Source organism: Acipenser ruthenus, chromosome 28, assembly GCF_902713425.1.
Source record: "Acipenser ruthenus chromosome 28, fAciRut3.2 maternal haplotype, whole genome shotgun sequence".
NCBI classification, from domain to species: Eukaryota; Metazoa; Chordata; class Actinopteri; order Acipenseriformes; family Acipenseridae; genus Acipenser; species Acipenser ruthenus.
Genome location: NC_081216.1, coordinates 9,255,899 through 9,283,839, shown reverse-complemented (window position 1 = coordinate 9,283,839; position 27,941 = coordinate 9,255,899). Strand labels below are relative to the sequence as shown.

At 46.1% G+C, this 27,941-nt stretch overlaps 1 protein-coding gene across 3 annotated transcripts; it reads right to left on the bottom strand.

The window, feature by feature from the left end:
* Positions 1–119: 119 nt before the first annotated feature.
* LOC117435100 (116 kDa U5 small nuclear ribonucleoprotein component) lies at positions 120–27,941 on the bottom strand. Of its 3 annotated transcripts, none has more exons than XM_059002922.1 (28): positions 27,743–27,941; positions 26,947–27,059; positions 25,786–25,951; positions 25,389–25,467; positions 25,017–25,092; positions 24,356–24,421; positions 23,924–23,959; positions 23,113–23,203; positions 22,928–23,010; positions 22,253–22,419; positions 21,243–21,367; positions 20,591–20,654; positions 20,149–20,239; positions 19,333–19,468; positions 18,331–18,458; positions 17,050–17,243; positions 16,494–16,605; positions 14,552–14,692; positions 11,346–11,447; positions 10,373–10,455; positions 10,152–10,238; positions 9,711–9,837; positions 8,544–8,631; positions 8,020–8,138; positions 7,144–7,238; positions 5,674–5,827; positions 3,555–3,662; positions 120–1,107 (listed from the first exon to the last, which is right to left on the bottom strand). In XM_059002922.1, the coding sequence occupies exons 2-28, from the start codon at positions 27,046–27,048 to the stop codon at positions 1,012–1,014; spliced, it is 2,916 nt and encodes a 971-aa protein (XP_058858905.1). In that variant the 5' UTR covers positions 27,049–27,059; positions 27,743–27,941; the 3' UTR covers positions 120–1,011. The 3 variants fall into 3 exon arrangements, with proteins under 3 accessions (XP_058858905.1, XP_033913934.1, XP_033913935.1); XM_034058043.3 differs by having other exon boundaries at positions 27,780–27,941; XM_034058044.3 differs by having other exon boundaries at positions 25,786–25,948; positions 27,780–27,941.

Here is a 27,941-nt window from a genome sequence, read left to right as displayed (position 1 = left end):
CGTCAAATATTCACTATCACTCAGAATTAGAGACTACTCTAACCCAATTACTAAAAGTTTTTATAAAACCATCTACATTTACATAACAAACACCACCCATTAACGGCAAACAGAGACGGTTTTTATTTGGAAATTCCAGCAAAGCCTTTTATTGTATGAATTTAAACATTCATGTCGTAAAAAATGTACAAAAACATCCGCTGAGCTCGGTTACCAATGTTCCTGGGTATGTCTCCTAAACAAGACATTACCAGACTTTCTCTGTGCCTTGTGGCAGGATATTTATTTTCCTTGTCAGTTCTGCTTCTGTGTACCAGCTATAGGATCTTTATGAAGATTTGCTCCTGTGCAGCATGCTCCATTCCTTAAGTGGAATACAATCTACTGAGGTTTCATACACATTTGACAGCAATATAAAAAAAAAACTTTATTACCACTTTGTGAAAGACAATAAGAGTTCAAAGCAAACTGAAGGAAAACAAATATCCTTAACCAGGTGAGAGAGAACGAGACGTGGGTTACACACGTCCTGCATCTCAGTTCAGGTTTATAAAACCAGAGACCAAAAGTTCCTTCACAGCTGTTCCTGAAATTGGGAAGAGCGCACGGACGGAAACATGCAGAGTATGACAGCTGAAATCGCTTGGATGAAACACCATGCAGCTGAGATCGTATTAAGCTGTGTTCAAAGAGAGCTTCTTTTTGTCTATGCACCACCTGGTGGATGTCGGCCAGTACTACACCTACGAATCACGTAATGGGAGCTTGGGATGTTGTTTCAAGAACTTTAAAAAAAATAGTGGGGCGGCCTTAATGTTGAAGGCCTATTAACATTGGAGTCAATGGGATTAGGACTGTAAAAATACAGCCCAAAAGCTGCAGGGTGGCTTGTGCCCAGGTGCCCAGGTATTCCAGGATACAGCTGTTCTTGGTCTGAATGCTTCAGTTAGCAGACCCCTCCCTCCAGTGAAGCGGTTCCCTGCTGGGGGCTCCGGCTCCCAGGCTCCCCGGCTACATGGGATAGTTGAGCACCACGTCCTGCTTGGCCAGCTCCAACAACATGGGATCATCGAAGAACTTGCTGATGCTGACGTCCTCGCTGAGACCCTGCGGAGACAAACACAGCAGCCCGTCAGCGACCTCGGGGGTGGGGGGTGGCTGCTCCGGCCGTGGCGTCGACCATCCAAACCCCCGGGCACAGGGATTACATCGTTTTCCACTGAAACGTTCTGCGCTGCACTGCCCTGTTGATAATTAGTCAAATGGTTGCTGCTGTTTTGGTCATTTGTTGGGGATGCACAGCGTGCGAGTGCATAGTGGGTAAAAACAGTCGCCCACCAGATGGTTTGGTGCACACCGTTTTCAGACCACGTACACCGACACGTCACGGTCGTTCTTAGCGTGTATAGCTGCTGTATCATGTTGCCTATGTATGCTGTACTTGTTTTTCATAATCTTAGGAATATGCTTTCAAACTTAAAAATAATGATTCCTTTATTTTGAATATTTGTAGATATATTTCTGTATTTGGGTTTTCATTATAATGAATACGAAGTCTCGGTGGACCTGCCCCGTACATTGTGGGTGTGTTTTTTCGTTATTGCTGAAGCTCCGTCACTTCCAATTCACCCTCAGGAGTATCTGCACCATGTCTGTCACTGCCCGAGCGTCGCTGCCCAAGCATCGCCACAGACACGCTGCTTTGACCGGGCTGTCTGGTTAGATTTAGTGAGCTGTGACAGTAGGTGTTTGTTAAGTCTGAACCAGGCGGATCTTTGAGCTCATAGCTCTACTGTGTGCATCGTTACAACAGGCTTTGAACTTGACAATGGTAAATCACGCTTTGGAAAGTCGTCACATAAAGAGAAATATAAATGCTGCTCCATTTAATTTGTGTTTGTTTTTACTTCGCCAGAAGAGTATCTATTGAGACTAAAGTCCTGTTTACAAATGAATCAGTTTGATCTTTTTTGACATACTAATGTCTACCAATTACGTTATTCATTTCTGCCTCTAAATTAAAAGCCATTGGTCACTGCACTTCTGCACTAAACACAGCGAAGGCGCAGTTTAATCTCCTCTATTACTTGGTGGAAATTAAAGCAGCTTAATTCGATTACTAATTGCTAATTCCTATTGCTTCTTTTCAATTTCAGAAGCGTTTCTTGCAGTACTGCCACATTCCTTGACCATCTGTAAGCAACTCTTCTGTTAAGTAGCTTTAAGTCATTTCTTTCTTTCGAGTGCTCAGCCAGAGCAGAGAGAGGCACAACGTTTCAATCAAATTCAAATGAAAGGAAAACAAATATTCCACCGGTACCAAAACTGACAAACTGCATTAAAAGGTTTGTAGATTTGTATGCCTTTAACCCTTTGCGGTCCATTTATTAATCGCGCATCAGGCACGTCAGGTCTAATTAATTTTCACACGCGCAGTTAATTTTAGACGTGCTGTTTAAAAGTATTTTTTTCCACAGTCAAACGGGTTTAAATGGCCCTGCATATCAACAAAGCACTCACTAGGCATCTCCAGCCCCGCCCCACCCTTTCGTTTGCTATAGCGTTCACCTATGTAAGAAATAAATAATAATAATAATAATAATAGTCGTACATACCTATCGATCATCTCCGGATCACTCCTTTTATCACCAAACTCCTCAATAATGTAATCCAAGTCATTATTTTATTACTATAACATCTCAAAAAAGCTCTGCAAATGTCTGTGTTTTCTGTGCGCTGATTCAGTCAGCCAACTTGTTTACTTACGACCGCCCCATTATCTGATACCTGATACCATGTATGACTATTCATGAGATACGCCTTTATTTATTTATTTATTTATTTATTTATTTATTTTTTTCGACTTGTCTCGGCTCCTGGTGCTCCCACTCGGCAATTGAATGGTTTTCTCGACTTTTTCCGGAGAAAAAACGACTAGAAACCCGTTTTTTGCATTGCTATAATGATGTCGGGCCCAGTCCGACAAAGGACCTGTGAGGAATAATTGCAATGTCGGACCCAGTCCGACAATGGACCGCAAAGGGTTAAAAGGATTTCCTCAATGGTGGGTCCACTCACTGTATTGCAGTAATGTGGTACAGGTATCCCACCCAGGCGCCCCGGGGGTGGAAATGGATAACATTAGTGAGGCGTCTTGCTTATTAAAATCTCTTGCTTGTCTTTTAAGAGGGGATGACTATTCAGGGATATCAAGATTAAGATTAAGATTAAGACCCCAATTAGCACTAACCTTGGACTAGTTTACCTGAAACATCAGGGGGTCTCTGACAGCATCTATAAACATTTTAACAGTAAACCAAAACAGCCCAGCATTTTACTAAAAGAGTGACAGAAAATTGACTTTTATCAGGATTGTTTTCAATGTGTTTGTCATTATTTGTAGCATATTGATGCACTGTAAAAACCATGATATGGCATGTGAAAATCAAAGTGAAACTGGAAATAAAATACAACAGCAAAACAAAGACTGTCGACACTAAATGCAGCCTGCGCTGTCCCTGCAAGCGTGCCGCTGGTTTACAGGGCAAGGGTACCTTGCGCCGACGGGTCTTGATCATGAACTCCCTGGCCAGGTGAGGGGCCGGCTGGGGCTCCAGAGGACGGATCACGATGCTCTTATCCAGGGGGTCACCCGGCACAATCTGGGGAGAGAAACACAGAGAGACAGATGAAAAAAAGATGAAAAAAAATGAAATGCACATTCCACATCACCACTGCCACGTGCAAGGTAATCATGCTCACTGTGCAGGTGCAGAGCGAGTCACTGGGCAGGGGCGGAGCGAGTCACTGGGCAGGGGCGGAGCGAGTCACTGGGCAGGGGCGGATTTGGTCCCAGTCCTAGAGTGACCACATGGCTCTACGGTTTTAATGTATTTATTCTGCATAAACTACAAGGTATTCTAGTACTTGTAGTCCTCCATCACTGAGATCACTCCTAGCTCCAGCTGAACCACAGCCACACGCACCCTTTGCACTGGGATGACTCCCAGCTGATCCCTAGAGATCTCCAGCCAGCACCGCACACAGTAACAGTGCGTCAGACTAAACATCGAGGGCAGAACTCAAAGGAAAGCCTGCAAATGATACTCGCTTGCTGCTCAGGATCACTTCACCCACGGCACAGATGGGAATTGATTCAGACACAGGCAGAACAAGACGGCGTGTCAGTTCAGGTCAACTCAACTGTGGAGAACGACAGGACGTGAGCACGATGGCGAGATTGTAACAGCGGACAGGGAGGGGGAGGCGAGGGTCATCAGATCACGATGATGAGATTGTAACAGCGGACAGGGAGGGGGAGGCGAGGGTCATCAGATCACGATGATGAGATTGTAACAGCGGACAGGGAGGGGGAGGCGAGGGTCATCAGATCACGATGATGAGATTGTAACAGCGGACAGGGAGGGGGAGGCGAGGGTCATCAGATCACGATGATGAGATTGTGTAACAGCGGACAGGGAGGGGGAGGCGAGGGTCATCAGATCACGATGATGAGATTGTAACAGCGGACAGGGAGGGGGAGGCGAGGGTCATCAGATCACGATGATGAGATTGTAACAGCGGACAGGGAGGGGGAGGCGAGGGTCATCAGATCACGATGATGAGATTGTAACAGCGGACAGGGAGGGGGAGGCGAGGGTCATCAGATCACGATGATGAGATTGTAACAGCGGACAGGGAGGGGGAGGCGGAGGTCACTGTGGAGCCCAAAGGCAGTAAGTGTTGAGGAAAAGGCTGACAGTGTAAAACCCACCACAGGAAATTAGCCAGTTTGAATCATGTACTTTTTTTTTTTCAACTTGCCGATTTCAAATTGACTCATCACATACAGATTAACGTCAAGTCAAATAACACTGCACACACATGACGCTGCGCAGGATAATCCAAGTATGTGTGTTTGAAGATTAAATACTAATAAAGTCACACAGCTTGCAGAGGCAGATAGCCCGCTTACAGCAGAGGATTGAGACCCCTTCATTATAACTGCATTAAAAAACACAACTTCCAGGAATTTCCTGTCATCAGAGAAGGTGACCTAAACCCTGAGGGCTGGATAAATTGTCTTCAAGCAGTGCAACATCAACACATATATACTGAATAAATGCAAAGCAACAAGCAAAGAAACAATAAGATTTAGAAACTCAATGTTGAGGTGTAAAACAAAAAAAAAGAAAAAAGGATTTCAAGCTGCTTTGTGCTGCTAGGATAGCGTGACTAATGCCTGCAGCTTATTCAGCACACTGGGCATTTCAAATACCCAGCAGCCATCAAACGAAGGGCAGATCAACTTCAAAGTGCTCAATGGGACCCTTTCACAGTGTTGGACTCATGGCATGCAAAAGGGGCTACAGTTTACTGTCATGTTCATGGTTTTTTTTTTTTTGGTATTATTGCTCTTCTTTCCCCTCTCGTGATGTTTGCAAGATGCTGCTGCACCAGTATAGACAATAATTTAATCATTCTCTATCAATCAATTGAACAAGCTTATGATCCCCGCAAGGAAGGAAAAAACTGACCTTGAGGAGACAGGCCATTTCCCCGTAATGTTTAAACATACTTCAAACATTACCAATATAAAACCTTCAATGCGTAATTACTGTGTTGATCCCCCCAGACCCCTGTGGAAATCTACCGTGTCCATGTGTCTCGTACCTGCCAGTGGTGGAACACAGACAGGGAGAAGGCCTGTCCCTGGGTGTGAGTGCGCAGGTCTGTCTCGAAGCCGAACGAGTCGATGGCTGGGATGAAAGCCTTGATGGTGTAGAGAGGGGAGCCAGGGATGGGGGCGTCCTGGGTCACATGACCTCTGAACACAGGGAGACAAACAGGAGAGCGTTACACACAGAGGACACGGGCCTCCCCTTAACACACATAGGGGGCTCACACGATCAAAACTACACTCCGAGAAGCCAGCTGCATGGTTTACAGCACTCAACACCCTGGATTGCATCAACCTCTTAAGATGTATTCCCCAGATATTACAGATGGGAGTCTGCTGTAACCCAACGAGGCTCCACAGTGCTTGAATATGCTCTAATGCAATCCAAGGGTGGCTGATCCCTACAGGTTACAGGTGGATCAAATCGACCCCCCAAGTAAAAACAGTTATTAATGAGAATAGTACATTTTTATCAGTTATAAACAGACAACATTTTCCAAATTTAATACGATTTGTTTTGTATGGCAAATGATAAAACAGAACTGCTTATATTTTTACATGTTATGCAGCGTTGGCATTGAATAATTGGCCAAATTAATTTTTTAAAATTTTTTATTTGTATTAAGAAAAGCTGCTATAATGATCACTGAATACAAGGGAGTAGGAAAAGCAAGTGAACTAAGCCAGTGAGCTAGATGTCTATGTGCTGGACTGTAATCAGCGATTATATTAAAATTGCCAGAGAGGAAATAGCTGCAATTGAAGCAGTCATGCAACACAAACCAGATGAATGTTCTTAAAAAATGCATAGCAACGTTCAGCAATTGAAGCAGAGGTGCTGACTGGAGGATTACTGTCACTTTAATTAGTTCCACTTGGTCCTGTGGCCTGCAGGATAGAAGCTCAGGTGTGATTTGAACAGCTCAGTACATCCTGAAATGACTTCAACTGCAGTACAGTGGGAGTCTTACCAGCTTCTCTCCTGCACCCTACCTGCCCCCAGCACAGCAGGGAAGAAGTAATTATTCAAAATCGGGGTGCTCACAGTAAGGGGCTATTCACGATGATAAATCTGTTTTTTTTAAGGCTCAGAGCGCACTATACTACCCCTATATAGACAAGTGATGTGGGTCATGTTAATAAACAAAAAACAATTTAAAAAAGAAACATGATTTGCTTACAAAACTAAAGAAAATGAAACAAATGTACAAATTCACCCAGGCTAGAAAGCCAAAAAAAAAATAAAAGCCAGGGCTTCTGGACTGGGACACTCCTCCGATGAGAAGACATCTCCCAATTTAACACTAAGCTGTATTAAATCATCCTAACCCTTCTTGCAGGTCTGTGGTGCTTTGTTCTGCTGATCTTCATGTTATGCATGAACATAGACAGAATCATCTACAGTACTGCTAAAAGTCATCTCTGCTGTGTTGTACAGCCAGTAAATCAATGGATGCAAGTACCTCCTGCGAGCCAGCACGGTGTAGACAGCAGAGACACAGTCAGCCGGAGCCTGGACCTCCACAAAGTAGTAGGGCTCCATCAGACGAGGGGTGGCCTGGGGAGAGAGAGGAGAGAAGGGGCTCTGAAACAACACAGACAGGCAGAGAGACACACAGACACCCTGGGGAGGGAGGGGAGAGAAGAGACGAGGAGAAGGGGCTCTGTGAAACAACACAACACAGCAAACATAGACAGGCAGAGGGACATGCAGACACACACACACTGGGGAGGGAGAGGAGAAGGGGCTCTGTGAAACAACACAACACAGCAAACATAGACAGGCAGAGGGACATGCAGACTGAGCAACGTGGCACGCCACATGGATCATTCCACTTGGAAGATTTCTACAGGATTGTTCAGGAGTATCAGCGAGTCACAGAAACACACAAGTGAATCCGATGCTCACTTCCAGGCCGGCATACACAGTAGAAGTACATGAACATAATTCAGATATTTTATTTAACATCTTGTAATCAAAGAAACTGCTAAATGATATTGCAAAAGTCTACCGGAAGCCATAATAGTAGTGTTAGACTTCAAAATGTCAAATTTTTCAATTTGCCAGTTGTTCATTAAGTATATGGAAAAACTACAAAGCGGTGTGTAATTCAATATGTTAATGTAACATTATTCAGCAGGTTTCATTCGACTTTATGAAGCAAAATGAGCATTCTATATATAGGAGGATGCAACACTTTTGCTCATAGTTGTATTTCCGGGTCTGGATGGAGGTTTTAATGACTTCAAACCAGACACTTCAGAACAGTGCTGGAGGAAAGCCCAGGACTGGAAAGCGCAGCTTCGCCTCCCTGTCAAGCGGTGGCTCAGCCTCTCACCATGAGGAAAGCAGAGTACACAACTCTGCGGGCTGTGGGGATGACCTGCCCTCCTCCTCTGTGCAGCGGTTCCTGAGCGATCACAGCGTCCAGGATCTTAAACTTCACATTGCGGATCGCTGCAGGAAGGGCGAGCAGAGACACGGGGTTAACAAAAACCAACCAACCAACCAACCAATCAATCCATGCAGGGCACCTGAGAGATTATCACCTGTACACTAACTTGGGATGGAGAACAATTGAATTATTAGTTGTACTTTTATATAAAACTATTCAGAGAAGAGAAGGGAAATACACTGTTTTTTTTTTTTAAACAAGGAGACTGATTTGTTCTCAAGATATAACCGGGTTCAAAAGTAAGGATTTCCAAAAATAAAATAAAAAGGTTCCGGGGTACAGAGGTCCCCCCCCAGCATCTCAAATGGACTGATGTCACAGAATGTGGCACAGCTTATGCATGTTGAGTTTCATATAACAGATCTGTGGTGTTGGCACAGTGAGAGATGGGGGGGTGTTTGACTCACGCTCGTCACACAGCGGCCCCTCTCTGGTTCCCCACTGGAAGCCCTGCACAATGCTGTCCTTCACGGAGCCCAGCAGGGCCTTGTCCACCTGCACAGGGAGGAACACAGACAGCATGAGTACCATGGAGCGACAGCGCCGGTATTCTGTAGCAGTTCAGGGCTCTCCTTGCATTGCAGTTTGATCCATTCCAGGTTTTACTAGGAGTTTAATAGACACATGTGAGCTGGTTGCCTGTGCACTGTGGCTCGTCAAGCTTGTATTAAAACCTGGAATGGGTGAAGAGGGTACACAGTAGGCTCTGCCCAGCCCTGTAGTTTAATGTAATGCCTGAACTCTGTCAAAACTGACATCTGGTTGTTGTTGTCTGATGAAACAGCAGACAGGTGTTCACGTTGAGCCGTGTGTAGAAGTATCTGGTCCGCTATTCAGACACAGACTGAATGGAATTGAACGCGCTGTCTATTGTACAGAATTAACCATAACTATAACACTTGTTGCTGAATTTAGAAATACTAAAAAAACCTAAATTCCATGACTCAAGTCCTTTTTCAATGTCTCTCTCTTTTTTTTTTTTATATTAAGACACGAGAAAGACTGCTAGTCTAACCCTTTGTCACCGAGTCTTCTCTTAGTGTTTGTGAATATCGAATTGCTAATAACTCCAGTGCTAAGAGGTGCAATGTGTATCCCGCCACGGGTCCTTGAACAGTGGAAGAACATGAGGAGCACCCCCGCAATGAAGGAAGAGCATTCGCCACACCCCTACAATGAGAACAGAGCGCTCGCCACACCCCTACAATGAGAGCAGAGCGCTCGCCACACCCCTACAATGAGAGCAGAGCGCTCGCCACACCCACACAATGAGAGCAGAGCGTTCGCCGCACCCACACAATGAGAGCAGAGCGCTCGCCGCACCCCTACAATGAGAGCAGAGCGCTTGCCGCACCCCTACAATGAGAGCAGAGCGCTCGCCGCACCCCTACAATGAGAGCAGAGCGCTCGCCGCACCCCTACAATGAGAGCAGAGCGCTCGCCGCACCCACACAATGAAAGCAGAGCGCTCGCCACACCCACACAATGAGAGCAGAGCGCTCGCCGCACCCACACAAAATCAGAGCGCTCGCCGTTGACCCGGCTGGGTTGTTTGGGTCTGCTCTCTCACTCACCTCTGAAGGTAGCGTGTCATCAACCAAAATATTGGGACCCGTGGTGTCAGGTCCGAAGGCCCAGATCGAACGAGCCGCTAGCAGATCCCAGTCATACTTCGTCTGGAAGAATTCTCCCAGCTTCTTCCTGGAACAGGGAGAGAGGGAGAGGGGAATCATCAGCACAAGAGCAATAGAGACGGGACTTCCAAACATCATAGTGTAGGAACAGAGACTGCAGACACTGTACAGCAGCTTGGCAATACAAAGAACAGCAAGCAATCAGCAGGCTTACTTTTTCATAAATGAGGAAGTAAGATTTATAGCCAACAGATTTAGGAATGGATATTAAACGGTTTTAAAAAGCTGTATTTAAACCGGGTGTGGCGTTTGTAAAAGGCTGGTAGAGGGAAGAGATTCAGAGTGTTTCAATCGCCGCATTGCCACCACCGCCACGTTTACCTGTTCCACGTGATCTGGACCACTTCGTTCTCGATGTCCTCAGCCAGCCCTTTCTCCAGAGGCTCTGCAATCATGGTGATCTTGTTTCTGTGTGGAGACACGCCGACATCAATTACTCGCGTTTAGGGAACGATGGCTGAAGCTAAGAGTTTACAGCAAACAAGTACTGGGGGCCGATTGGGAAGAGTTTCAGGAATAAAGGCATGATGAGAGGGACTCACTTCTTGTTGGGGGTCTCAGCGAAACACTTGAGGGAGGATGTCTCTACCACTGTCTCGCAGAATGTCACCACAGGGTCCGCCACCTGTTCAAGAGAAAAAAGAAACACAAACCTGCAGTTCAGCCTGGAGTCACACCAAGCACAGCACAAACCAGAGGGGAATCAGGGAACCTGCAGTTCAGCCTGGAGTCGCACCAAGCACAGCACAAACCAGAGGGGAATGAGGGGGCGAGGGCCTGACTCCCAAGTCAAGCAGACAAACGTTTCAGAGTACGGACGAAGGAACCAGCTAAAACGTTGTCTAGTTTGATAGTTTTATCCTTAGAAACAAAATGAAAACTTTTAAAGTTCCTTTCCCCTCCCCCCCAAAAGACTTTGCTGCAGTAATAAGTATGGAGATATACAATGATACTATTTACACGTCACGACTGCAAGTACAGAATTAGAGCTATCAGAAACGTGAGCGTGACACAGTACACAGACATCATCTTATATCCAATATGGTAGCCGAGCTTCCTCACATTTGCATATAAAAGTGCCTTCCCTACAAGTACAATTCTGGCTACATTTGAAATTTGTTGGCAAGGATGAATTGCTGCTTTATTTGTCTTTCCCAGTCCTGCTTCCCATTCTCTCAGCCCCACGCTACCTTCCACAGACCACACTGTGAACTGGTGTTCGATTTACTTTGAACTGAAACTTCCACGTGAAATAAGTCTGCTGCAGGGATGGGAATAAGACTCCTATTGCACAGCAGTTTCACCCATTCCAGGTTTTGCCACAAGCTTCAGTAGATCCAGTGTGTAAAGGGAACAAGCTCAGGCGTGTCTTATTAAACTCCTAGTAAAACCAGGGACTGATCAAACCGCTGTGCACTGGGAGTCAGTCTTGTTCCTGTCCCTGCTGCTGGACTTTGTGCAGGGTGGCTGGGACGCGTGTCTGTGTGCGGGGTGGTGGGGACGCGTGTCTCTTACCTTGATGTCGATCTCAGAGTACATCTTGCGGAGGTCGTGCATCACACAGTCCAGGTAGAGCTCCCCAGTGCCCAGGATCACATGCTCCCCCGACTCCTCCACCTGAAACAGCAGCAGCGCGGAGTCAAGCAGCCGAACCACAGTGAAGCAAACCATCTCTCTCCTCTCCAGTCCAGGTCTTTGTTCTTAATTGCTTAAACAAACCAATTCAACCCACACAGCAGGTCCTAAAGCAGTACAGTATTCCATTCCCTGTTAAACCTGGACTGGACTTGCCCATCTCTGCCACACAAAGTAGCAGAGCAGTTGTTTTAACTGGGAGCCAGCTCGTTGTAAAGGTGTATAAAGTTTCAGCTTATGAAACCCTTACATTTCTCATGGCAGCAACACTTCCTGTACTCTGACCAGCAGGGGTCACTGTTGGGATGGAGCTCTCCACAGAAGCCAGGGCTGCGCTCAGCAGGCAGCGCGCTCTGCCGGGTTGCTTGTTACCTAAGTTAGCTCTTACTGAACGGTGTGTTACGAACAGACAGCTTGCAAGATGGTGGTAAACACAGCACATTTATGGAAGATTGTGCAGAAAATCTGCTGTTTAATGCCTCTATTGCATCAAGAGCTGACACCATGGCTTTGGCGGCAGTGAATTCAAACACATGCAAGAGTCCTGTATGGACTGAAAACTACGTTGAGAGGCTATGCAGAGGGTGATTGCACAGCACAAAGCAAGAGAGACCATATTGCCAATTTATTGGCCTAGGCATATAAATGTTGGTTTAATTAAGTGTATATTCTTTCATGCATTTCCACATCACTTTTTTGCACAAGATTTCTTGATGTGAATTAAATTTTGAGCATGGACACACATATGTACGTGATGTAGTTTTTCATGTATGCTGTGCTTAGAATACATCCCAATATATTCCTACTTCTGTGTTTTTGTTGAAGTTCTTTGTTTTGCATAGTTTTATTTACAGGTGGCCGCAGTTTACGCTTGCAATGAAGATGTTTCTATTACATGTAAGTATTGTTCTACAGCAAAATAAAATTTAAAAAAACTGTCCAAAAATTGAAATAATTCTCAACAATTATTCAACCCAGTAACATTTTTATACAGAAAAATAAAAAAAATAAAAAAAAACTTTCCAAAGAAATTAGTTCAACGATTCTTTGAATACATCTGTGAACGTCTTTAGCAGTTAGTTTTTGTTTTGCAACCTTCTGCATTTCCATGAGCTCCTGCAGCTGCCTTTTCTGTTCCCTGCAAAATCTTACAACAAATGTACTACTGTTTTTTTTTTTTTTTTTTTTTCTCTCCAATATGATTTAAGTCTCATAGTATATATCATTTTGTTTAATGTGCTCTTGGTTAGACAGAAATGTAAACACTGCAAAAGTACCTAATTTTAGTAAAGTTCTCGTATTCTGACGTCCCCTTTCTGCCACGACAAAAAAGGGTTTCAAGTTTTCAGTTTTCTGTGTAGCCTATACTGCTGTGCTTTTTCAGCTGAGATGCACTGTGAAGCCTAATCTCACAGAAATGGCGTTACCTATAGTTCACCTTTAACACGGCGCTATTCGTCCATTATTTCTTTTTAAATGTAGTTAAAAAAATATTCCTTAATGTAAGGCTGAGCGTTTCGAATGTTGCATGCGATGCTGCAGATTCACTTCATTTAAAAGGAAAAAGTCAAGTAATTATGCTGTTAATTTAAATAAACTCTCAGATTATTTTTTTTTACGAAAAAGAATGCATACAAATATGTTGGTCAAAAAGTCCAAGTTGTAGGGAAATTACACCCCAGTCACCACACTGGTATTGTACCTCCGCCATTTTGAAACGCTCCCTGAGTCAGCTCCTCAGCATGTTAAAATGCCCCCGAGTCAGCTCCTCAGAATGTTAAACGCTCCCCGAGTCAGCTCTTAAGAATGTTAAACGCTCCCCGAGTCAGCTCCTCAGAATGTTAAACGCTCCGAGTCAGCTCCTCAGCATGTTAAACGCTCCCCAAGTCAGCTCCTCAGAATGTTAAAACGCTCCCCGAGTCAGCTCCTCAGAATGTTAAAACGCTCCCCGTCAGCTCCTCAGAATGTTAAAACGCTCCCCGAGTCAGCTCTTAAGAATGTTAAACACTCCCCGAGTCAGCTCCTCAGAATGTTAAAACGCTCCGAGTCAGCTCCTCAGAATGTTAAACGCTCCCCGAGTCAGCTCCTCAGAATGTTAAACGCTCCCCGAGTCAGCTCCTCAGAATGTTAAAACGCTCCCCGAGTCAGCTCTTAAGAATGTTAAACACTCCCCGAGTCAGCTCCTCAGAATGTTAAAACGCTCCCTGAGTCAGCTCCTCAGAATGTTAAACGCTCCCCGAGTCAGCTCCTCAGAATGTTAAACGCTCCCCGAGTCAGTTCCTCAGAATGTTAAACGCTCCCCGAGTCAGCTCCTCAGAATGTTAAAACGCTCCCCGAGTCAGCTCTTAAGAATGTTAAACACTCCCCGAGTCAGCTCCTCAGAATGTTAAAACGCTCCCCGAGTCAGCTCCTCAGAATGTTAAACGCTCCCCGAGTCAGCTCCTCAGAATGTTAAAACGCTCCCCGAGTCAGCTCCTCAGAATGTTAAACGCTCCCCGAGTCAGCTCCTCAGAATGTTAAAACGCTCCCCGAGTCAGCTCCTCAGAATGTTAAAACGCTCCCCTATTCAGCTCCTCAGAATGTTAGCTGACGTTACGAAGCGCTCTCTCGGCGTGCGGGTCGTTCAATAGAAAGCACCGCGTAACGCTCTGGAGCGTTCTGCCTACTGAACGCACTCCAGGATGACAATCAGGTGAGGCTCATCGATCGAGCTGATTCAGAGCGACAGGAGTGAAGAAACTGCTGCTTGGGTTTGTGATGATCGCTGCTTTTCTTAAGACAGAGAACAGCGATCCACACAAACCCCAGCATCTGTTTTTTTCATTTCATTTTGAATGGCAAATCAGCCCGATCGACACCAACGACCCTCGCCTGTGGAGAGCTCTATCCAAATAACTGAACAATCGGCAGCCGAGACATTTAACTCTGTGTCCCAGGGATTTTAACCTGCAAGGACTCACTCTCTGCTCTCCACACTCCACTAGGGACCCAGGACTACTTTCAAACACATAGCAGAGCCTCTGACTGAGACAGACACACAGTGGCGACGGGGCACAGAGCCAGCCTGAGTGTGCTGCTGCAGGTACCTTGGTGGTGAGAGAGGGGTAGCTCTTGTTGACCTTCCTCAGGCCGTCCAGCATCTTGGGGAGCTCGGAAGGGTTGACAGGCTCCACAGCGATCTTAATCACAGAGGCAGTGTTGAACTTCAGGGGCCTAAAGATCTGAGCCTGAACAGCAACAGGCAGAAGGATAGAGAGAGAGAGAGGAGAGAGAGAGAGACAGAGTTACTACAGGGGAAGGCACAGCTCCCAGCACAGATGCCTGCACCCTCAGATATACAGTATATATATAAACCATAACTGCAGTCTGGACCTGCTCATCATCAGGGCTTGAAACCAGTGGTGAAAGTAACTTTAATTTCTTACTGTTACTGTACTGTTGACACCCCCCACCCTCCCCCCTTTTAATGTAGAACACTGTTAAATTACGTGGACTGAAGACTTAACATTTGAATCACATTAATACTAAAAGCTACAATAGAAAATACAATTAGACCACTTTAGTTTGATTTAAAAATATTTTGTTAGGTTGGAACGGAATCAAAAACAGTAACAGTAGGCTAACTATCGCCCCATGTCTATCCCACTGACTTGCTGTAGGTCAGTGAGGCTCTCATGGTCTCACAGTGGATGATTTGTTTTGGCGATGCTGCAAGCTGTGCGGATTACACAAGCGGTCGTTTCAAATGCTGCTTCTTCACTTTTAGCATTCAGATTGAGAAGGGTCTCTTTTTTAGCCATGATTTTAATTTTTTCAGCTTCAATGTGAGCGGAGGACTTTTTATGTTTGCTTAGTTTTTTGCGAATGGAGGAGAGCTCAGTCTCTTTATTCTTTCCATAAGAGGATATTTCACACGCAGCCCAGTTTAAAGAGATATTGACACCTCTTGCAGAATGCAATAGGAAATGTTCATGACACTTACTGTACACCCAAGTTTGCCGTCTGAAGCAAACAGCCAATTGTTTTTTCTTCTGAACTTGTCATATTGCATTTTTGACCACACAGCATGGTATTGTTGAGTTCCAGTCTCAATAGCAGGCTTACCCACCACTTCAGCAGTCTCAGTCTCCTCTCTGGGCTTTGGCTCACTTGACGTTGAAGGTAAAACAATAGCAGGGTTTTCGTTCAGACGATTTTCTGTGTCTAGTTAGTTTTTTTTGATTGGCATTCCCCTACTTCCTCACTTTTACGTTTAAAAACACCAGTGAAGGTCTGTTGAACTTCAACTTTCTTTGGCAGCATTTTTTGTTCAATTTTTTTTTTTTAACAAACAACTACTCTGTTGTAAATTGTGCGCGAAGTGACCGACTTGACAAGAAACAAAGGCGTTTGCCATGGCAACATTCTAAACGACGTGACCCGTGTCCCACCTGACGGAGTGGAGTCTGAAGCAGCACGTTTGGTTTTTATTTTTAAAAGTAAAGTAAATTAAAATGTTTTGATTTGTTCAAGTTATAATTCCTACTTTTTGTTATTAACTATATAATTAAGTCATTTTGCTTCATAAAAATCGAATGAAATCTGCTGAATAATGGTACGTTAACATACTGAATTACATACCTCTTTGTAGTTTTCCCACATACTTAACAACACTTCAAAATCTAACATGAAATGCTTTACTGTTATGGCTTCCGGTAGACTTTTGCAATATCATTTTCTAGTTTCTTTGACTATATGATGTTAAATAAAATTATGTTCATATAGTTTTTTTGTTTTTTGTTTTTTTTTTAAATTAAATTATGTCTCAATCCTAAAATTGTAGGTAATGCAAAACTTTTGGCCACAGCTGTATTATTGAAATGATCAGGCAGGTGAAAGTCAGACTTTGAACTAACTGATCACACTTCTCATCACAGCACAAGTCAAACGTGAGTCTGCAGGGTTACTGATTAAAGCTGTTCAAGCAGCTATCAGGGAGGATAGCATTTTATCAATCTTTGTTCCAATATTGAGCCCTATGGTACCCACCTCCTCGTTGCCCCGCGGCTCTGTGATGGTGGCAGTCTTGACGATGGGCTGGTCGCATCCCTCGATCAGCACCCAGTTGCCAGCGGGCACCCTGTTCACTTCGATCTGGTACCTGAGACAGAGACGGCACACCTTCAGAAAACTTAACACCAGCTCTGCACTCGCTCCCTGCGCAACAGCTCACCAGCATTAAAACTACATTCTCTAACACCTCTCTCATGCACAGCAAGGAAATCTGGTTCATTTGTACTAGACAGCACCTGCAAGCGAACTCAGTTGAGAGAATCTGTTTGCGATATATATAAAGACACTGTCTGAAAGCAAGGGGTCTTGATTACTGATGCAGCGGAGGGTTAAAACAATGTGGCACTGAAGCAGTTCATGTCTCCTGAATCACACCTGGCACGGAGCTGAGAGAATGTTGGAATACACAGCTTGTAAATACAATGCGATTGGGATCACAGCTCTTCCTCTGAGCTTGAATGGAGCTCTGAGAGAATGCTGGAATACACAGCTTGTAAATACAATGCGATTGGGATTGCAGCTCCCCTCTCACCTGGCCACGGAGATCCAGAGGCGGCCGATGGTGCAGATCTGCGAGTCCTCCTCGTCCTCCAGGGTGTAGTTCTCCCCCAGCACCTTGACGGGCTGCCCCGCGTGAATAGTGCCGCTCAGCACCCTCCCAAAGGCATGGAACTGCACCCCGTCCTCTGTGCTGTACATCTTAGTGGTGTGGCACATCAGCGGGCCCTGCGCGCACACACACACACACACAGGTTACACACCTCCGCTGCCTCACAACACCCCTTCTATATAGAATATGCTATCGGCTGCTCTATGATGCAAACTGATCAGTGGGGTCGTGGCAAATAAAAAAGCACCAAGGCTGTGCAGAGATGCCATTAGAAACATGCATGTCAGCTGTGGTGATTGCGCAGAATTGCAGGTTAAATCTTAACCAGAAGAGAGCATTAAACGCACCCGAGTAGCTTTATATAATAAAACTCGAACATGCCTCGGCTTTAACCCTTGATATAGGCAGGGTTTGCTTATCACAGGATAAGCAGGCAAACGCCACATTCTCCAAACGAGACGTGTGTAAACTCAGTCTACCCTCGATTGAAGCCAATACCCATTCCGCAATCGAGAGGTCAGAGAGATCTCACACAGCACCCTAGACCGTGGATCTCACACAGCACCCTGGACTGTGTCATTAATAATTAAATAGAGGTAATTTTAATGGGACGCCACTTCCATCCAATACAAGGCCTGTGATACAAAGACAGTTCAGGTGGCTACAGTTAGTGCCGCAGTTGTGGTCAGCTGGTAACCTGCCCTGCGAGACGATGCTCAAGGCAAAATAGAATGTGCTGGAAATGTTTTTGATTGGCTGTAGTCTTTCACTAGCCCATGGTGATCTCTTCGCAGTCCCTACACTTCAATGCCATGGTTTTTAGAGTCCAAGCTCTGCAGCATTAGAGTTCTCTGCCCTCAGAAATCATGAGTGCAGATGGAATAAAGGTTAGACTGAAAGCTTTACATTCAGCTTTGCAGGAACCCTTTTTGTGAAGCGCCCTGGGCTGGAAGAACGCTGTGCAAGTGTGATTGGACTAGGACTGGGACAGAACCAGGAGGACATTTGCTTACAATGGACACTATGTACATTCAATCAATTGGTACTGCATGCTACGGCAAGATCAGCAGATATTTGTATATCAGCTTATGTCTGTTTAAAAATGGATCCACCAATTGAAAATCAAATGCTCAAGCCAGCTCTTTTTAGCACTGTTGTGTACTCACTGCAGGTTATTTTAGGGCCAATAGAATAGAAACTCACGTCAGGGTCACACTCTGCCATGGCCTCCCCCAAATCAGAGTCCAGGCCCCCATTGTACGAGTGCTCAATCTTGTTCTTAGCGCCATCTTGTGGAGAAGGGATATGTTGCACACACATGTCCACAAAACCTACAAAAAAAGAAAAGCCAAAAAAACAAAATCAGGATATTTTCAGCACAAGGTCTTTGGGGCAACAGAGTTCAGATTGTCATGAGACAGCAGAAACATTAAAACCAGATTCCGTCTCCTCTTTCACTACAGCCAGCAACCAATAAGCAGAGTCATACTGCTAGTCTGCAAGCAACACAGGAGGAAAAGCCAGGAAAGCCTTTATTAAACATTCAAAATGGGGTTATGCAGGGATGGAAAGAAGACTCCCATTGCACAGCCGTTTGATCCATTCCTGGTTTTACTAAGAGTTTAGTAAGACACACCTGAGCTTGTTACTTACTCTGTGGTTAATCAAGCTTGTATTAAAAAGATAAAGGATTGTTAAAAGAGTATTAATGGCAACATTGCTGCTGATGTGACATTATGACACAGAGGGGTCACTCCAGCACCCCTTCACTGTAACCCCTGGAACTGCATGGGGCACAGAGACCTCACCATGCTTTGAGATTCCTCCAAGGCAGGCTCAACAACACTTAAACAAACTGGTGGACAGCAGGCTCACCACCGACGCTCTGAGCAGATGCTGCACCAGGAGGATAAGGTTACTCTGCAGGCTGGACATTCACAGATGGGCTGGGAAGAACACTGCAATTGCAGATCAGTCCGAGCCATTCCAGGTTTCACCTGGGACTCAGTCAGCTACCCAGCACAGCGTACAGGTAACAGTGTGTCGAAGAGCACAGGAAATACTGGAACGGCTCACACTGACATGCAATGGGGGAGGGGAGGGAGTTGTCTTTGCTTGCATGTAAATAGGCTATTCAGGAGAGTGGAGGAGGGCAGTACAGACGAGTGGTCACTAGTCCAGCTCCATTGCTGAATCGCTGCGCACCTGTGAACTCCCCGAAGAACTTCTTGCAGACAAGGCGCAGCAGCGGGCGGATGTTCAGTTTGAGCTCCTCCTTGGTCAGGTGGATCCCCAGCTCATCCAGCACCCGAGGGAGGGAGGTGTCAACGTCACCCACCACCTGCAGGGGGCGACAGAGAGAGACAGACAGAGACAGAGAGGTTATTACCGGGTTTTAAAATACATGCGCTCGTCTCTAATTTAAAATCACTGGGACCCCATTTTTGAACCCCTCCTAGTTCCTCGCTTGTTGGTTTTACTTGAATGCATTTAGTCTAATGGGCCCCATGTGCCCTCATGCCTGCCTTACCCCTGGTAATCAGGAGTTGGATTATTCACAGCTACGGGTCAATTGAGCTGCTGGATGTTTTACTTGAATATCAGCAAGAATTAAAAACACAGTAAAGTGTCCTACTGCTATTGCAGCAGATATTATGTAATTATATAGCCTGCTGCTCCTGTATTGCCACACAGTGCCTGCAGAGGAGAACACACGTAACACACGTAACTAAACGCATTTAAACACCTAACTAAATGCACCCCCAGATCAAGTAGAATCACAGACAGACTCACTGTATGAGACAGTGCAGATAATAAACAGGTCAAGCAGGCATCAGACCCAAACAGGGTTCAGGTTGAGGGTCCCAGAATTGAACAATAAAAATCAGGGAGCTTTCAGATGCATGGATTGAAGTCCATTCAAGTGAGGTGTACAGGAGCCCCACCTGCTGGCACCGACAGGTACTGTCTCAGAGAAGCACTAGTAAGCTCTCCCCCCACCTCCTCCTGTGCGATTCTCACCTGGGCCAGGATCTTGTACAGCGGCTCCAGGACAAACTCCACGAAGCTGCGCTGGGAGTTGCTGTTTGGAGCCTTTTTGGTGAACTTTCTCCTGCAGAGGAGAACACCACGAGAAATCAGAAATGAACAAACACACACATTCGCATAATAATAAACCTGACAGCAACGACCCCTTCATTGCGTACATAGAGGATACTAAATGAATACTGTAGAGCAGGGACCTCCAACCCTGGTCCTGGAGAGCCCCAGTCCTGCAGGATTTCTAGTACTCTTTCCATCATCGTGGCTAAAGATCTGGAACACCTGTTAATCTTGACTAATTAAGCCAATAATTGGTGAAATTAAGTAACTGAGGGCTCTTCAGTGGGAAGATCTCATGCAGAGTTCACCAAACCCTACTCGAATTCCAGTGAAGTCAATCAGCAAGGAGCGCAGGGCTTACGTTTTGGGGTTGAAGTAGATGTCTCCCCAGAGCCTCTTAGCAAATTCATTGTAGCTGATATCACCTTGAAAGGAAGGAAGGAAAGTAGGTGTTGAAATAACAGGACAGGCACACCCCAGTAAAAGACAATGAAGGTCTTGACTTGCTCCTATTGATGGCAATGTAAAGTGACCTTCGACTTTAGGACCACCCCTGTGTTCAATATTAAGACCACCATGCGCAGTAAACTACAAACCAACTTTTTTTCTTTTTAAACTTATATCAAAACAGTTTGAATAGAAGAAAACAAATAAATAACATCCATAATGGGTAAACAGTTTCATAGATTGACTAAAATAAGAACTATAAAAAAAATACAAATAAAGAAATAAAGAAAGAAAGAAAGAAATTCTATCAACTTGTTCAAAGAGATTCTCTGTCTCTTCGGCAGGAAGATCAGCTCCCCATTAAGCCCACATTTCGTCAGCACCTTGACTGGCCTCAAGCTGAGGGATTGCGGAGCCACTTTCTGGAACTTGGTTTCAGGAGACTAGATTTCAGGTTACTGCACGGCACACCACGGGAGACTTGGGATTTTGATACAGCAATATTTCCTCAAACTAGATCTCCTTGCATGCTGATTACAACAGGTGGAAGACTGTGTGGAGCTCACCGTAGGTATCGGAGTAGATCTTGGCGAAGGAGCCCAGCGTGAAGCAGATGCTGTACTGGGAGCTGGAGAAGCACACGTTCCCCAGCAAGGGAGACACGATCAGATTCTCATCCGTAGAGTACATGCTGAGAGAGGGGGAGAGAGAGAGAGACAGAGGGGGAGGGAGACAGCGAGAGCGAGAGAGCGGGGGAGGGAGAGAGAGAGAGTGAGACAGCAAGAGAGAGGGGGAGGGATAGAGAGAGACAGACAGAGAGAGCGAGAGAACGAGAGAGAGAGCGAGAGATAGAGAGAGAAAGAGGGGGAGGGAGAGAGAGAGCGAGAGAGGGAGGGAGAGAGAGAGCAAGAGAGGGAGAATTAAGACATGCTCAATGACAAATTCAACGGCAGACTTTTAGACTTTTTCACTTTTTCATTTTAGTCTCATTTAGTATTTCTTTACATAGAAACTGTGCTGAGAGCTAAAGCTGTTGAAAGCCAGTTGCTGGAATGGAATTGAAGCAGTTAGCTCATGGAGAAAGACATTGTAACTGGTGGGTTCAGAGACATTCATAAGCGCCATGCTTTCCCCCTGGAATAGGGGGCACGGTCCCAGGGTGTGAGAGGTGCTATACGAGGGGTACTATACGAGGGGTACCTGGGCTGTAGGGTTCTAGGGTGTGGAAGGCGCTATACGAGGGGTACCTGGGCTGTAGGGTTCCGGGGTGTGAGAGGCGCTATATGAGGGGTACCTGGGCTGTAGGGTTCCGGGGTGTGGAAGGCGCTATACGAGGGGTACCTGGGCTGTAGGGTTCCGGGGTGTGGAAGGCGCTATACGAGGGGTACCTGGGCTGTCGGGTTCCGGGGTGTGGAAGGCGCTATACGAGGGGTACCTGGGCTGTCGGGTTCCAGGGTGTGGAAGGCGCTATACGAGGGGTACCTGGGCTGTCGGGTTCCAGGGTGTGGAAGGCGCTATACGAGGGGTACCTGGGCTGTCGGGTTCCAGGGTGTGGAAGGCGCTATACGAGGGGTACCTGAGCAGGCTGTTGACCTCGTCCACGATGTGCCGCAGTTTGTAGTAGGCGTCGGTGGGCGGCAGTTTCAGCTCCACCATGAGCCGGTCGATCTTGTTGATGCAGATGGTGACAGCCAGACGCTCCTGCACAGCGTGCTTAATCAGCCGCTCCGTGTTCAGCATCACCTGGAGCAGGGAGAGGGACAGGGAGAGAGGCTCACACCGGAGTAAATGGGTAGCAATGAATCAGGAAAACCAAATCTAGAGGCATGCATCGTTCCAGGGATGAAAATAAGACTTTGATTGCATTACCAGTTTCAACCATTCCAGGTTTTATACGAGCTTGACTGCCACAGTGTGTATAGGTAACAAGCTCAGGTCAGTCTTATTAAAAACTCATAGTAAAGCCAGGAATGGGTCAAACTCCTATGCAATGGGAGTCTTATTTCCATGCCTGGTACTGTTTGTATTGCATTACATATGTTTCATTAGTCCCAACGTAGACCCAGCGTAGACCCATTCAGAAGTTGCTCTAAATTGCATTTGTATAAAATCGAGCTAATCCCAGGATTTAAAGGACTGAGCAACAAAGACAGGTTGAAAGGACTGAATCTATTCAGGAGGGACATGATTGAAGTCTTTAAAATTTTCTAAGAAGCGTCATATTTACCCCAAACCATTACTTTAAACTCACCCCCTCGGCCGCATCAATAAAGAGCACGATGCCATCGGAGATCCTGATCCCAGAGGTCACTTCATCAGAGAAGTTCACATGACCTGAAAACAAGCATGAGGACAGTCACACTCCGCGCAGGGCGAGCACACTAACCACGGCTGTAGGAGCAATGCTCCCCCTCCCCGGGCAGCACGAGGCGGTACCTGGTGTGTCCATGATGTTGAAAAGGTAGGACTTGTCTCTGGAGTCCGGCAGCACCATGGTCACCGGGGTGCTCTTGATCCCAACCCCCCTCTGAGGAGACACAACCACAGGGAACACAACTTCAGCACAGCTCCCAGCTGCTTCCTTAAACATCTAAAGCTGCATTTCCAATGCCCAATGTTACCACACTCAGGTGCGTGTTCAGATCTCGCTGAGCGCTGCGCTCATGAGACTGGTTATTAACATTTTGAATCTACATGCAACACTGACGGGTCACACAAAGTTGAAGTCTCTTCTTGGATGTGTGCGGACTGCTGCTCCCCAAAAAGCACTCCCCTTTTCTTGGCCTCCACAGGGAGCAACTATCAGCACGAACTCAAGCAGCTGTTTCTTCAATAGTTTTTTTTTTTTTGTCCAATCAATGGCATTTTTTTGTTTTTTGTGCAAGAGGCCTCACAAGAGAATGCATTGAAAGACTCTCGGTTAACCAGACTGGGTCTCCAAGGCTTTCAGCACACAGCTGCACGCTGGCAGACAGGACAGTGGCAGAGCCTGATTGGGTGGCTTTGGCAGTCCTTGCTTGAAATGACAATAATGCTGTAAAGCTACAGCAATAGATGCCAACAGTATTATTGCATGCATGTCCCTCAGACAGCCTTGCTGAAATGCATTTCAGGTCTCGCCTTCCTTCTAGTCCTGCTGCAATACAGGAGCGTTTACTTAGAAAGCCATGATGAATGGTTAGAAGCACTGAATCAGGATTCAGTAAGCTGGAGGTGAAGCGTGTTCAAGGTGTCTGTCTCGGCTTACCTCCTGCTCTGTGAAGAGGATGTCAGTGTAGCGGAGCTGCAACACATGAGAAAGAGGTTAGCTGCTGTTCCTTTAGATCCAAGTTGTTCATCCTTCATGACTGAAGGAGTCAGACTGTTCACAGTCATACAAAAATAATAATCTCGCCTACCAAATACAAGAGCTGAATCAACAGTAGCAATTTCGCACAAGACCACGATTCAGTTCTTTGCTTCTAGAACATGCTGTGTGTTTAAAACACAACATCGCTGTGCTGCATTTTCACTGTACATGCTGCTACTGAAAACTACAGAACCCATTTCAAACCTTGGGATACTTGGAGATCCGTCAGTCGGGCAGCCCTCCTTTAAGGAATTCAACAGAATCACCCCTCTTCCCAACCCTCACCCTCAACCCCCTCCCCTCTCCACCCTGTCTCCCCTCCCCTCTCACATCCTGGTCATCCCTCTTCCTGATCTCTGGGTGGGTCTGCTCGATCAGGCAATCCACGAAGCACGTCTGCAGAGGAAACAATGGGGACAGTTCAAAACTGACTGGAGCCGTGTGCAAAATACTGGAGTTTCCAGAGCATTACCTCACACCCTTTTCCAAACTCTAGAAGCATCGCGGTGTCCTACACACTGGTTACGCATCATATACATGAATACTAACCAGCTTTTCTTGCAGCCGTCAGCAGTCAAGCCTTTATTTACGTTTCAGAAAAAAAAACTGATTTTATAACAAGTGTGCAGTTCATGCTTAACAGGTACATTTATAACCTGGTATATACACTAGAAACAGTTTGAATTTTGATGAATGCTACGAATACAAAGTATTATTCTTTGCTTTACCGCTTAGCTTTAACCATACCAGAGCAGCCTGTTTTACAAGGGGTGTTTAATGAAAGGGCTCAGTCATGCGCACTCTCTCTGCACACTACGGTTCACATGCCAGGGGTTTAAGCAGCTGGAGAAAGCTAGAGCAACGGTCAAAAGAGGAAAGTACTTCATCATCAAGATAACATTTACATGAATAATAATGTAAACCAGCAGACCGTCAGCAAGCCTGGACGTGTCTCCTCAGTCAGGAAGCCTGAACGTGTCTCCTCACTCACCTTGCCGTGGTGCAGGTGTCCACAGAGGGTGACGTTCCTGATCAGCTCCGGACTGTCCATCAGATCAGCGAGAAACCTGCAGGCCAACGAGGAATCAAATCAGTGTGCAATCACACAGCCAGCTTTACCATCACACACACACAGCCAGCTTCACAATCACACACACACACCCACACACACACACACACACACACACACACACACAGAGCCAGCTTCACCATCACACACACACACACACACAGAGCCAGCTTCACCTCACACCACTGCACGCGCGCGCACGCACACACACACACACACACACACACACACACACACATCTCAGTAATGTCATTTAATTTATCAATTCTTGTCTTTTTTTAGTAGCTCACTCACTCCATGTCGTAGACAGTGCTGGGCAGCTCCTGCTCCATCAGTGTAAACTTCTTTGTCTTGACTGGTTTGATGATGGGCTCTGTGGAAGAGAGTGCAGCAGGACACTGATCAGCACACTGCTATTAAAGAACACAGCGACACAGACAAAGGGAGGGACACTGTCTGCACTGCACCTGCTACACATCCACGTGTGCACACTAATAAAACAGGACAGCGTCGGCTATCTGAAGAGAGAAATCTTCTATAAAGGGGATGAGTGAGAACGTTGTGATGCAGTACAAGAAAGGAAAATGGATTAGCATTCCTTTACAGGCAGTGATAAAGTTGCTGGTGCTAGTAAGCGCCAGGAGATGCAGTTGAAAGCCCTGGCGAGTGGTGCTGTGCTGTGGGGAGGTACCTGTGAGAGGCTGGGTGTCCTCCTCCTGGACTATGGTCTCCACCTCTGGCCCGTACACTTCCTCCGCAGTGGGGTAGTACTTCTTATCCTCGTGCAGCACCACCTCCATCCCAGAGTGCTCCTCATCCTGATCAACTGGCTCCTCCTCCTCATCCTCGTCCTCCTGCTGGGGGTGACAGACACCACCTGTCAAACCTGCTGCAGGTGCAAATCAACCAGGACATACACACAGACATAGACATAGAGAGAGACAAACACACACAGACCTAGAGAGACAGACAGACAGAGAGAGAAACACACAGACAGACAGACACATAGACATAGAGACAGACATACACAGACACACGGAGACACGGAGACAGACACAGAGAGAGAAAAAGAGACAGACACACACAGACAAACAGAAGCAGACAGAGAGACAAACAGACAGACACACAGACACAAGAGACAGAAATAAGACTCCTATTGCATAGCAGTTTCACCCATTCCCGGGTTTTACTACAAGCTTGATTAGCCAAAGTGTACAGGTAACAAGCCTAGGTGTATCTTATTAAACTCTTTAGTAAAACCCTAAAAGTGAATCAAACTGCTATACAATGAGAGCCTTATTTCTATCCCTAGACAGACACACACACAGACAGACAAGACAGACAGATGGAACAATGTCCTAGAATGGACTGAAAGAGCCACCAGTGAGTACCACTGGCTTAGGCAATGGAAGAGACAACAATGACACAACACACTGAATTCTGCAGTCACCCTGGGAAATAAGGGAACAAATCAATCAGATTGGGAGCCACACAGTGGAGCTGCACAAACCGATCTCTCCGCAGGTCAAGGTCGCTGGTGTGAATTGGGCTGATGTTACCATTCACAGTGAAATGAGTGAAGAAACAGCTGCTGCGGTTTGTGTGGATCTCTGTTCTCTACAGAGTCTTAAGAAAAGCAGCGATCACCACAAACCCAAGCAGCTGTTTGTTTTACTTTGAATGGTAAATTAGCCCAGTGGCCCTCGCCTGATTATTAGCACTTGATTTCTGTGGAGAGTTCAATCTGAATAGTTTGTGCCGCTCTGCCCTAGTCAGTGTGCCAGTAGCCTTGACCTGCGAGTGGTCAGACCCGGGTCCTGACCGGCGGTACCGGAGCGGTCGGCCTCGTTACCTCGTCTGCGTCACGGGCGTCCCTGTCCAGGTCATCCTCCTCGTCCGAGTCCAGCTCCGGCCCGATGTAGTTCCCGAACTCGTCGTACAGATCCGTTTCCATGGTGCAGCGCTCTGGGGAGGGAGTGGGGCTGGGTTAGACTGGGACTCACAAATCAACATCCTCAGCACACTGCGCTCACTTCACAGGGGGGCTGGATCTACTTCCCCCAAAAAATTATTTTACATGGAAGGCAGCGAGACTCCTGCTGCAGAGCAGTGCGGCCCATTTCAGAGTTTAGAGGTGAAGCAAAACTAGATATACGTGACAGATGCTCCTAGTAACCGCCAGTTCTGCATTACCAGGTTAGCAAGGTTAATAAATATAATGCACGCCTTGTGCACCGATATTGCCTCGGACAGCCCCGAACTTAATCAGTCTTCACAGATCAGCGAGATTCATACAGAATACTGCTACTGTTTTTTAATCGCAATCACACGGCAAAATAAATACAGCCAGGCCCAATAGATTATAACATTACTATTTACAAATGTATTTGAAAAAGGTTACTAGTCGTGGTGAGACTGGCCAAGGTAGCAACACCGAGCAGAGGTCGGATAAGAAAGATGGACAGCAGTAATTATTAGAAGCGGGTGTAAACACAGGTAAGAAGGACGCGCTGCAGATCGGATGAATTCAGTCCGCATCTAAGTTGTTTTTTTATGTATTTTTTTTCACAAACGACGCACATGCTATTGTTACTGAGAGTGTTTTCATTCGTCAACAGCAGCGGTTTCTGCTTTTAAGTTGAATTCACCTTACTGCTATCGACACTGTGCTGTCCTGCCACGTACCTTTGAATCTGCTGCTCCCGGTGTGTGATGTTTTATTTTACTCGTAGTTATTTTGTTTTCTCCGGTTAAACTGCCTGGCGCCACACTCTCTCGCCACAGTCCACACTCGATGCGCCAGCCTGATAGGAGGACCCCGCACTGGGAAAACGCCGCTGAAACGAT

Coding starts and splice junctions, on each gene's coding strand:
- LOC117435100 (XM_059002922.1), bottom strand. CDS start 27,048: ATGGAAACGGATCTGTACGACGAGTTCGGGAACTACATCGGGCCGGAG. Junction 20,240..20,590: donor ATCTACTTCAACCCCAAAAC/GTAAGCCCTGCG, acceptor TCTCCTCTGCAG/GAGAAAGTTCACCAAAAAGG. Junction 7,239..8,019: donor TGTACTCTGCTTTCCTCATG/GTGAGAGGCTGA, acceptor CTCTCTCCCCAG/GCCACCCCTCGTCTGATGGA.